At 43.5% G+C, this 12,369-nt stretch overlaps 1 protein-coding gene across 1 annotated transcript; it reads right to left on the bottom strand.

Moving 5' to 3' along the window:
- Window positions 1–6: 6 nt before the first annotated feature.
- Window positions 7–9,776, bottom strand: LOC134443882 (cytidine deaminase-like). The gene is made up of 4 exons (XM_063193412.1): window positions 9,056–9,776; window positions 5,988–6,099; window positions 2,523–2,580; window positions 7–1,477 (listed from the first exon to the last, which is right to left on the bottom strand). The coding sequence occupies exons 1-4, from the start codon at window positions 9,288–9,290 to the stop codon at window positions 1,340–1,342; spliced, it is 543 nt and encodes a 180-aa protein (XP_063049482.1). The 5' UTR covers window positions 9,291–9,776; the 3' UTR covers window positions 7–1,339.
- Between the last annotated feature and the right edge of the window lie 2,593 nt (window positions 9,777–12,369).

Below are 12,369 nucleotides of genomic sequence, written 5' to 3'. Positions count from 1 at the left end.
TTGTTTCCATATACACTTAAAAAGTGTTCTCTGTTCATTAAATCACATAAAAGTGTCCTAACATCATTAATAATGACACTTGGCATTAAACCACTTAAGTGTTCTCTACTACTGGATGCAAAGCAACTCTTATTTTGATAGGGCAGCACCATGGGGGTATTCCAAAGCAACTCTTATTTTGAGCACCTGATGGGGGGGGCAACTTACTAACTTCCTTGGTGTCAAAATCATTTCAGTTCACTGATTGGAAAGACCTTTTGTCCTAGGCTGGGGTGTCAAAATCATTTCAGTTCACTGATTGGAAAGACCTTTTGTCACCTGTCACCTGACACCTGACACCTGCCTTAGGCAGCATTTTACAAATACATATCAGGAGTATTAACTGTAATCAGAATATTATTTTACATTGCATTACATTACATTAAACAAAATGTTTTTTTATCCAAAGCGATTTGATGTAAGAGATTTGTTCCACAGTCAGAATATTACATTACATTAAGCAAACACTTTAAAAAAAACCTAAAGAAACTCAACAAAAAAGGGACATAAACAATAACTAACATTGCAACGATACATTTGAACTTGTTGGGGATGTGATTAAAACTTATTTGTCATGGAAATCTGTTGAGGATTAGAACTCATAACGGGTATTGCAACTCGTTAGGTATGTGTAGTATTAGAACTCGTTAGGGATTATTTAAAACTCGTTGGGGGATGTGTAGTTTTTTTTTCATCTTGAGGTCCGCTGCGATCCAGATAGCAGCTCGATACTCTTGGACGGCGTGACGTTTTCCATGTGCGTTACGCACATTTGTGGGGGAAAACAGTCAATTGGTGGTGGTGGGGTTTAATAAACAAAAAATAAGGACCTCTAGACTAGCATTATTCACGCGCAACATGCCGAAAATGTGTTGTGTTGCCGGCTGTTCTAATAATATAGCCAAACAGCTGTGGCTGAAGCATGGACTGTGTTCATTTAGGCAAGCCGGTGTAGCATGTAAGTTGATGAGACATTCGGTTTGATTTCCCCCACAAAGGGGCGTAACGCACATTTACGAGCAAAGTACCCGGATGGCCATTCATGCCTATAGTGATGTGTATCAGATCAGAACTCATTGAAAATGTGATTAGAACTCGTTAACAATGTGATTGTGATGTGTAGTATTAGAACTTGTCAGGGATTAATTAAAACTCGTTGGGGATTAATTAAAACTCGTTGGGGATGTGATTAGAACTCGTTAGGGATTAATTAAAACTCGTTGGGGATGTGTAGTATTAGAACTCGTTAGGGATTAATTAAAACTCGTTGGGGATGTGATTAGAACTCGTTAGGGATTAATTAAAACTCGTTGGGGATGTGTAGTTTCTTCATCTTGAGGTCCTCTGGTCCAAATGATCCGGGTAGCAGCTCGTCCACAGTCGTCTCTACATACGAGCCGTCGGGCTTAGACAGGTACACGTCCCAACTAGCACCAAACTACACACACACACACACACACACACACACACACACACACACACACACACACACACACACACACACACACACACACACACACACACACACACACACACACACACAAATACACACATATTAGACAGGTAGACATTGCAACTAGCACCAAACTTCACATACCGTACACACATACACAGATAATACACATTTCAACTGGTACTGAACTACACACTTTACAGATGTGAGCAGACAGAGAGAACAGTGATTTTTTATATATGAAATAACATGACCTCATAATATAATGTAGCTTAATATGAGCTTACCTCCCTCATAAACTGTAATAATAATTGCATAGCACCTGAGGAGGCCATGTTGGTAGTTCAATATCCATGTTTTAAAATGGGTTTCAGTGGGAGAAAGGACTACACACACAGCTTCATGAAGAGACCATTGTTGTAGTTCAATAGCCATGTCTTATGGCCCATTCCAGTCCCAATACAAACTAGTAAGAGATCACACTTATCCAAGCTGAATATTTCTGCTCCCGTTCCTGACAGTTGAAGTGAGAGTTCTACAACAATGGCAACCGTCGCGGTTTAACTGGCTTTAGCGAGGTGTTTTGGTACCAGCCAAAAGAGCCCTAATATCTATTACTCTGCCATATGCGACATTTATGTTGACACAATATCATGTAATAAAACAAAGATTATGTTGAGTTAAAATTGCTGTGTTTAGAACAGCTGTACAAAGAAGGAATGGAGTTTCACTATTTATTGACATTTTAAATAACGGCTTCATGGGCGCCGCCATTATCATCCGATTTCGATTTGTTGAGGTGGGAGTACAGTGAGTCCCGCCCACTTCACTAGTTGGAGATCCCACTTCGACAGGCATTCCAGAGCGTTTTTCGCAGTAGAAGGTTGGATAAGTGCGAACTCCTACTAGGATGAATTGAGACTGGAATGCACCAATACAAAGGGCTTCAATGGGAGACTACAAATGGCATCAAAAAACTACAAATGGCATCAAAAAGACTACAAATGGCTGTAGTGCAATGTGACCTTACCTCCCTCATGAACTGCCGGCAGCCTCCACAGGGGGAGATGAACTGGTCAGACAGGTCACTATGAAAAGAGGAGCAGAGTGGAGTTAGACAGGTCACTAGAGGAGCAGAGTGGAGTTAGACAGGTCACTATGATTGGGCAAAAGAGGAGCATTGTGTAGTTTTTTACATTTGGTTTGGTACATTTTTCAAAACAGAATCTTAATTCTCAAAAGTTCAAAAGTCGTCACACCATCACGTCACTTGTGCAGGTGAAAATGTCAGTTTTAGCCAATTGTATATGCTTTTGCCTATCCATGCAATTTATTGTAGAAAATTCTCATTTTTTCGTACATTATCAGTTGCTTTTGTCAAGTTACTCAAAATGCTTTGTCTCTGAATATACGAAACTGTCTCACCCCCCGAAACATTTAGGTAATTCTATAACTTACATGCAAAATGATTTAATTTTTAAAAAAAACTGAAACGGGTCAGTGGCTACCCAAAGACAAGAGAAGGGTGAAGTGACATTGATCAGATAAGCCTGTACTAGATATACATCTGCTGGTGATGTTAGCAATGATTATGTCCTCGTTTACTGTATAGGTCGCTTTGGTTATAAAATGTTTGGTTATAAAATGTTCCGCAGACAGGCTGCGGAAGTCATTTGTACCCAGGGCCATCCAGCTATTCAACATTGCACAGAAGGACACACAAAGAGAGATTGTCATAGGGGACTGGACTGCATAACAAATCCCACTCCTTCACACTTTATTTACCTGGACTCTTAACCCTTTACCCTTCGACTCCTCTTCACTGGACAGTGCAGTCACTGGACAATGCACAGCTGCTTGTGTGTGTGTGTGTGTGTGTGTGTGTGTGTGTGTGTGTGTGTGTGTGTGTGTGTGTGTGTGTGTGTGTGTGTGTGTGTGTGTGTGTGTAGAGACACAGTTGGCGACTTGTGTAACCCCCTGGACTACTGATACTCCTGGACACTTTGTTGTTTTTGGCCACCCAGCACAGGTGACACTATGTACACTTTATTTTTTGGTGTGTGTGTGTGTGTGTGTGTGTGTGTGTGTGTGTGTGTGTGTGTGTGTGTGTGTGTGTGTGTGTGTGTGTGTGTGTGTGTGTGTGTGTGTGTGTGTGTGTGTGTGTGTGTGTGTGTGTCTTTTTCCAAGGAATACAATGGACATTGTACTAGGCAGAGAGACTATGGACACTCCTGGACACTTTATGGCCACTTTGTGTTGGCTTCTATGTGCCACTCAGCTAAGGCACATGTGAACACTGTGGACACTTTACACTTTATTTTTGGTGTGTGTGTGTGTGTGTGTGTGTGTGTGTGTGTGTGTGTGTGTGTGTGAGAGAGAGAGAGAGAGAGTGAGAGAGAGAGAGAGAGAGAGAGAGAGAGAGAGAGAGAGAGTGAGAGAGAGAGAGAGAGAGAGAGAGAGAGAGAGAGAGAGATGCCTTGGCAAATATATGTAACAGTGAGCTATATATGATGATTATTTATGTGTAATATGTGTGTTACGTCTTGTGAGCAATGTCTTCATTTATGTATGTGTGTATGCTACTTGACACCTTAATTTCCCCCTGGGATCAATAAAAGATACTCTACTCTACTCTACTCTACTCTGTATGTCAAATGCAATGTAGTGTAGTGTAATGTAACATCTAGAGTATGACTATTTTGTTGACAGGCATTCTCATTGCAAAATAAAAAAGCCAACTCTGGTTGAGGTGTCAAATGCGCCCCCTACCACCCCTTTTTACTTTTCTTTCAGGCCCATGTGGAAAAAATATAGAACTGTAAAGCAAAACAAGTTTGAAACAGTACACTGATTGTATAAAGTTTACTTACTCTTTTGTGATTTTTTTTGTGAAATATTGTAATTTTGCGTGGTGCATCATTAGTTTAACACAATAACAAAATAATATTAAAATATAACAACAATAACATGAAGTAAATGCAACAACAATATTGAAATATAATAACTCAATACAAACGCTGCTGATAATAGTTGTAACCAGGGTTCACGTTAGCCGGCTGTGGCCGGACATTGGCCGTTTGCATGAATGAATGACCGGCAAAATAAAATGTTCCCGGACAACATGTCCGACAAAAATGACAGCAATTAGTCAGTAAATAATATTAGCCCATTTTAAATAGGCCTACTTAAAGTTACAAAACACCAGTAGGCAGTACCTAATATGAAACTGAACAAAGCTGAAAATATTTGTGAATAGCCTATGTAACTGAACTTGTCATAAACAGCACGCAATATTGCTTGCGCTCTCGTCCCCACCGTCGTTGTCCTCAATCACGTTATGCAATCCCTTGACTCACACTGGCTGCTGTGCTGTCGAGGAACGATTCTGTTTTTTGTAGGCTATTTTCTACCAATATATCAGTGAACACAACAAAGGGCATTGCATTTGCAAAACCGTTTCATGCCCAGTTGCGAAGTCAAGCCTAACGGTTGGGGACTCAATGGCATGCGCAGCATCGCCGCATCGAATCACTTTCACTTTTACCTCTGCTGAAAAATGGTGGTGGATCTCCAAGTAGGCTACAGAGGGTGAAGTTAAACATTCCAGAGAACGATGGACTCGCGAGAAGTCCCAGTGAAAGTGCATGCAGGGCTTTATAGCTGTTTTCATCACCGGCCAAAACGTGTAGCCCATAGAGCATCGTACGGAAGTTGGAACGTGTCAATTCCATTACTTTCGAGAGCGCAGGAACACAACGCAATATTGTTCAAATTTCAGTAGCGTCGATACAATTACTGTAGGCCTACTATTACAGGCATCACCCGTTACCCAATTTGAGAAGGGAAATGCTCTTCGGGTTTGCTGATAAAACACACTGTTTGAGTTGATAATTTAGGGATCTGCGCACAGCACGTTGGCTGGCTGTTTTTCTCACTCTTTCAGTTCGAGCTCTTGAGTGTGTGAAAGAAAGCGCGCGTTTACTCCCCGGCCCGTGCGCACAAGCAGGGCTCTAAATTAACACCAGACAACTGGCCAAATGTTAGTGAAATTTAAGTTTTGCTGGCAGAAAAGACCAATTTACTACACTTTGACCCATTAGGGAGAGTGTGTTTGGCTATATGTGGTAAGGTCCGTTAGATATTTCAAATGTCCGGTATTCCGCAATACAGCCGGCCACTTGTCCGGCCAGTAAGAATTCTAGCGTGAACACTGGTTGTAACAATAATAATAATTACCATGGTGATGGTTACTGTGATGTATCTGTTATGTAAGTAGTTAACATGGTGATGTATCTGTTCTGTAGTTACTGTAAAATTACTGCTGCTGCCTTGCCTGCTTCTGTGATGCATGCTGTTTATATTGCTGCCTTGCCTACTTCTGTGAGGCATGCTGTTTATATTGCTGCCTTGCCTACTTCTGTGAGACATGCTGTTTTGCCTACTTCTGTGATGCATGCTGCCTTGCCTGCTTCTGTGATGCATGCTGTTTATCTACCTGGCGATGGCGATGGCTTTGAAGTCCCTGTAACCCTCGGATACAGCCTTGGCGATCGCGTTACGCTCCGCACACACACCCAGATTGTAGCAGGCGTTCTCTACATTACAACCTGCAGGGGGCAACCAAACACACACACACACACACACACACACACACACACACACACACACACACACACACACACACACACACACACACACACACACACACGGTTATTATTATGCTTTTGATATCTATATAATGGTATCTAAATAAGACAAAGTAACAATGAGGTGAGGGTAACCCAGGACAGGATGAGCGTAACCCAATGATTTCAATAATAATAATATATATTTTTTAAATGTATTTTTGCTTTGTAATGATATGCATCCAGTCTGGACATAACACAGGACATCCAGTCTGGACATAACACAGTGCATCTAGTCTGGACATAACACAGTGCATTACATCATAACCCAAGGGTTGACCAGCAAGTGCACGAGCCTCCTGCAGCCAAGCTCTAGTTGGTTAATCAGCTCCTGCTGCCAAGCTCTAGTTGGCTAATCAATGACGACTACACTGTGACTGTACCAATTGCAGAACATCAACTGTATGATACCGATAGCCCTCTGCCCAAGTATTTGATGTACGTTACCCTCTGCCCATGTATTTGATGTACGTCACCCTCTGCCCAGTTATTTGATGTACGTTAGCGTCTGCCCAATTATTTGCAGATGAGTTCATGTCCTCTGCGTCTGTGAATATTTGCAGATGAGTTCATGTCCTCTGCGTGTGCGAATATTTACATAGCGGTGGCTGGGCAGCAAGTACAGTACATGTTCAGTGGAGAGGCAGCCAGGGTCAAGGCCAGTTTCATGCAATACAGGTGAGGGGTCGTCTACTACCTGAAGAAGCCATTTTGTAGTTCAATAGCCAGGTCTTTCAATGAGTTTCAATGGGGTAAAAGACTACTCATGGATACCTGAAGAGGCCCCTCCAACAGTGGCAGGTTTATACAATAGAGGCCAAGTATTGGCAACTGACTTGGGCCCTCCAACTTGTGAATTGGCTTTGAGCACCCAAATGCTCCATCTGCTACTGGTAAGAGTGCACTAAAGGTTTAGGCTGGGGAGGTCATGTTTGTAGTTTAATAGCCATGCCTTATATTGAGTTCCAATGGGAGGAAAGACTACAAACACCTTTGGGAGAGTGTACTAAAGACTACAAACACCTGTGGGAGAGTGTACTAAAGACTACAAACACCTGTGGGAGAGTGTACTAAAGACTACAAACACATGTGGGAGAGTGTACTAAAGACTACAAACACATGTGGGAGAGTGTACTAAAGACTACAAACACCTGTGGGAGAGTGTACTGAAGACTACAAACACCTGTGGGAGAGTGTACTGAAGACTACAAACACCTGTGGGAGAGTGTACTGAAGACTACAAACACCTGTGGGAGAGTGTACTAAAGGTTGAGGCTGTGGAGTGTAGATGGCTGAACATCAGAACAGATGAACTTGACATGTGTAAAAGTGTAAAAGTGTAAAAGTACAGCTGTCCCAGTTTAGTTGCAGTCATAATAACAGCTGATAATTTGTTTGACTTTGTAACTGAAACACTAAAGATTGCTCAAACTCGAACATGGACTCTGGTCAAAAGGATAATGTCGTGTTTTCCCAAGAAACAAACGTGTTATGTAAACAATATACAGCCTGATAACACACAATCTCACCATGCAGGGACATGTGTTGTAATCTCTTCTCTAACTGGGTATTAGATGTGTGATGTAACCAGTGAAATGAAACTCCACAACGGGTGTGTTTACAGCTTGAAGTAGAACAGACACTTTTATCATCACTGTTATTATATTATTATTGTTGTCATTCTTGTTGTATTCCACATTTACAGCAGGATTAATCTTTCATCCTGTAACTTCATCGGATGACTTATTGGTGGAGTCTGGGTGTAGGTGCTACAATGTTACTAATTAAAATAAATGTTATATATATATATATATATATATATATATATATATATATATATATATATATATATATATATATATATATATATATATATATATATATATAACTACAAATGCACTCAGAGAATGCAGACCTCCACCAAGGAAGCTGTTTGATAGAACATTTGACTATGTTACCCTTTTTTCAAGTCAATTGCCTTGTTTTATTGTGGTGTTAGACACTGGAATGTCAAAATTCGCCCTCTCCTGCAATGGTGGATTCGCATCACCACCAATATTTAATCACTTCCTTTTGTCATTGCAACACCCAAAGTCCATTCATAACTTTATTTTTTTCCTGCTGATAGACAGACAGACATGGCGTCATCTCTCCTTATCACCCTAAACATTTGTTTTCAAAAGTATGCATCTCGTCAATCAGATGTTTCACTGGCATTGAGCAAGTTTTACAGTGAAATAAATCTTCTTTCATGTTTTACTTGGCATTTTGCTAATGAAAGAAAAAAAACATATCTGGCGTCCTCTCTTCTTCTTCCTCAGAACACTACTGCATGTTTTGTGTTCTATGCTCTGTATGTTCTGAGGTTGTAAATAATAATTGATCCTTCGGCTTGTCAATTAATCGGTTTGTCCACAAGATAATCGATAAGTCGTGTTTTTTTATTATTACTATTATTGTACTCATTTCGTGAGGCTTTTTTGCTCATGTAGTTATAATAATACTGACTGCCATAACAATATTCCTCAAATGAGATGCATGTAGATATTTAATCTTTTGTCAATTCATAATTCACATTTCGCACATAATATGTTTTCTGTTCTGTTGTCTTGGAGTGTTCTCCAGTGTGGTTCTCTCTCTCTGTTCTGAGTTCTGTATTCTATGTTCTATCTTCTCTGTTCTCTGTTCTGTGGTCTTTGCGTGTTCTCTGTTCTGTGGTCTTTGAGTGTTCTCCAGTGTGGTTCTCTCTCTCTGTTCCGTGTTCTGTATTCTATGTTCTATCTTCTTTGAGTGTTCTCCAGTGCGGTTCTCTCTCTCTGTTCTGTGTTCTGTATTCTATGTTCTATCTTCTTTGAGTGTTCTCCAGTGCGGTGCTCACCTGTGAAGACTGTGCCGTCTTGTGCCAGGACGGCAGCTCCGACTCGGAACTTGCTGTAGGGACAGTAGGCATTCTCCTTGGCCTGCAGAGACCTCTGGATCAGACCCAACACCCCGTCCGGTCGCCCGTGCAGTCGGTGAAGCGCCAGCCCTGAGATCAGCTGCCCACCGTTGACCATCGCCAGGGAGTCCGACACACCGAGCCCATTCACCAGCTGCCGAGTGCTCATGCTCATGGTGCTGTGTGTATGTGTGTACGTGTATGTGTGTGTATGTGTGTGTGTGTGTGTATTTGTGTGTGTGTGTGAGAGAGAGTTTGTGAGAGTTCAGCAGTTTCTGGTGTGAGTAATCTGATGCATACACTTAAGATGGTATGTCTCTGTCTCTCTCTGTGTACGCTTCAGATGGTATGACTCCTTCTCTCTCTCCCTTTCTCTCAGTGGCTGACAATGCCGCTGCTACTGCTGTCGTCTCTCCTGCCCGTGTTGTTATCTGATGAGCTCCACTCTCGTGGGGCTTGGATGGCTCTCCCAAGTGTGTGTCTCTGAGGATGCGTCTCAGAGTGAGCTCCTGAGTTTCTGAGCGTGTTTGTGTGTGGTGTTGTCTCGTGTGCGTCCTCTGTTCTCTACGGTGACTTGCCGGTCGGTCTGTGCCTTCAGGTCTGTTTGCTGTGTGTGTCTGGTCTGGGTGTATGTCTAGGGTTAGGGTTGTGGAGGTCTGTTTGCTGTGTGTGTGAGGTCTGGGTGTATGTCTGGTGTTAGGGTTGTGGATGTCTCGTCACCTGTCGCCTTTGACTCAGTGTTCCTATCAGCTCCAATCACTGATAGGCAGCCAACCCCCACTGCTGAAACAGCCCACCCCACCGTATGTGTGTTTATGTGTGTGTGTGTGTGTTTGTGTGTGTGTGTGTGTGTGTGTGTGTGTGTGTGTGTGTGTGTGTGTGTGTGTGCGTGCGTGTGTGTGTGCGCGCGCGCGCATGGGTGTGTGAGTGCGTGCGTGCGTGTGTGTGCGTGCATGCGTGTTTGTGTGTGTGTGCGTGTGTGCCATTACTAAGTCTGCATTTTACCAAATTAAAAACGTCTCTAAATTTAGGGGCCTTATGTCTAAACATGATCTGGAGAAGCTAAAACATGCCTTCATTTCTAGTAAGGTTAATTACTGTAACAGTCTTTTTACATGCCTCCCCAATAACAGCATGTGTGTGTGTGTAACCCGGATGTGGCGCACGTAGCTGCAGCGACTCCTTACTCTCCCAACTCGCAGTGTTTATTTTGTGTTATAATGTGTCATTCGAAATGTCTATCGTCGGAAACTATGTCGGAACGCATGTACAGTCGGCAACAGCTGTTGCAGATAAGAATGGACAACTCAAGCGATGTATTGGATATACCAATAGAGACACTGGAAGAACTTGGGATACTACGGCGGCATACATCGGACCCGTCTGCTTCGCCTACATGGAGACGGCGAAAGAGGTGCTCTAGAATTAGGAAGAGAGGCAAACGAGGTGGCGTCGAAACACGGCTTGCAGCCAACCCAACTCGTCCAGCAATACCATCAATTCTCTTGGCAAACGTAAGATCTATGGACAATAAGATGGATGACATACGGCTACTAAGATCAGCGAACAAAACTGTGAGGAACTGCTGTGTGACCGTGTTTACAGAATCATGGCTGAACGACGGCATACCCGACTCGGCTTTACAACTGGAGCAACTTACGTGCCACCGAGCGGACAGAGCCCTTGCAGAGAAAAAACGAGGGGGAGGAATATGTGTTTACACACATGATGCTTGGTGCAAAAATGCTACGGTGGTACAGAGACACTGCTCTCCACTAGTGGAGTTCATGATCATCAAGTGCCGACCCTTCTATCTACCAAGAGAAATATCCGCCATTCTACTGGTCGCAGTTTACCTCGCTCCTAGCAATACCACCAGCGCCAGAAGCGAGGCACTGAACGAGCTGCATCGGGGAATCAGTGAACAACAAGATGCACACCCAGATGCCTTCACAGTGGTCATGGGAGATTTCAACCACGGAAATCTCAAAACAGTTCTTCCAAAATTTCACCAACATGTTAACTTTCCAACAAGAGGACAAAACACCCTGGACTTTGTTTATACCCCAAAACAAGGAGCATACAAGGCAAAGCCCATCCCCCACATCGGCCTATCAGACCACCTAACGATTCTGCTACTGCCAGCCTACAGACAAAAGGTAAAACTCACCAAACCAGCTCTGAAGGAGGTGAGAAAATGGCCAGAAGGAGCCGTGTCACGACTACAAGACTGCTTTGAAACCACAGATTGGGACATGTTCAAAACAGCTGCCACCCACAGCAACCACATTGACATTGAGGAGTACACAGACACCGTGACCTCCTACATCACAAAATGCATTGATGATGTTACAGAAATAAAACGCATCACCACCAGGGCCAACCAGAAGCCATGGTTCACAGGAGACGTTCACAGACTGCTGAGGGCCAGAGACAAAGCCTTCAGAGCAGGAGACGTAGCTGGCCTAAAAGCAGCAAGAGCAAACCTGTCCCAGGGCATCAGGAAAGCAAAAAAGGAATACTCGGACAAAATAACAACACACTTCAAAGACAGCAGAGATGCACAGAGCCTGTGGCAGGGCATACAGGCCATCACGGACTATAAGCCCGCACCACGAAGCTGTGACAACAACACCTCTCTGCTAAACGACCTGAACAGTTTCTTTGCCCGTTTTGAAGCACAAAATGACACTCATCCACAGAAAACTCCCCCTCCCCCCCATGATCAACCCCTGTACCTGTCCTCTGCCAGTGCGCAAACTAAAGAAGGCAAGTGCTACACCCTCCATCATGACAACATTCTACAGAGGAACCATAGAGAGCGTCGTGTCCAGCTGCATCACAGTGTGGGGAGGAAGCTGCACGGAGAAAAACAGGAAGACACTCCAGCGTGTTGTGAACACAGCAAAGAAGATCATTGGAGTACCACTCCCCTCCCTGCAGGACATTTACACCGCACGCCTCACCCGAAAAGCACTGATGATCATCAAAGACACAAGCCACCCTGCACACAAACTGTTCAGCCTCCTGCCCTCTGGAAAGAGGTACAGGCGCCTCCGTTCCCGTACCACCAGGCTTGCAAGCAGCACGATGCATCAAGCAATCAAGATACTGAACACTCAACCCACTCTCCCTTCACTGTCAGCCTCTAGCCAGCCAGGCCACTGACAACGCTCCCCCCCCTCATCCCCACCACCATATCTGCGACTGAACACTCCACCTGCACTACTACATCTGTGACTGAACTTTCAACC

Source organism: Engraulis encrasicolus, unplaced genomic scaffold (genome assembly GCF_034702125.1).
Source record: "Engraulis encrasicolus isolate BLACKSEA-1 unplaced genomic scaffold, IST_EnEncr_1.0 scaffold_37_np1212, whole genome shotgun sequence".
Classification (NCBI taxonomy): Eukaryota; Metazoa; Chordata; class Actinopteri; order Clupeiformes; family Engraulidae; genus Engraulis; species Engraulis encrasicolus.
The sequence above is the reverse complement of the archived record's forward strand: the minus strand, read 5'-3'. Positions and strand labels throughout refer to the sequence as shown.

Bases quoted from the DNA above. Each gene is read 5' to 3' on its own strand.
- LOC134443882 (XM_063193412.1), bottom strand. From the start codon at position 9,290: ATGAGCATGAGCACTCGGCAGCTGGTGAATGGGCTCGGTGTGTCGGAC. The intron at 2,581-5,987 runs GTAGATAAACAG...CTCTTTTCATAG, and splicing joins AAAGCCATCGCCATCGCCAG to TGACCTGTCTGACCAGTTCA. The intron at 1,478-2,522 runs GTAAGGTCACAT...GTGTGTGTGTAG, and splicing joins GCCGGCAGTTCATGAGGGAG to TTTGGTGCTAGTTGGGACGT.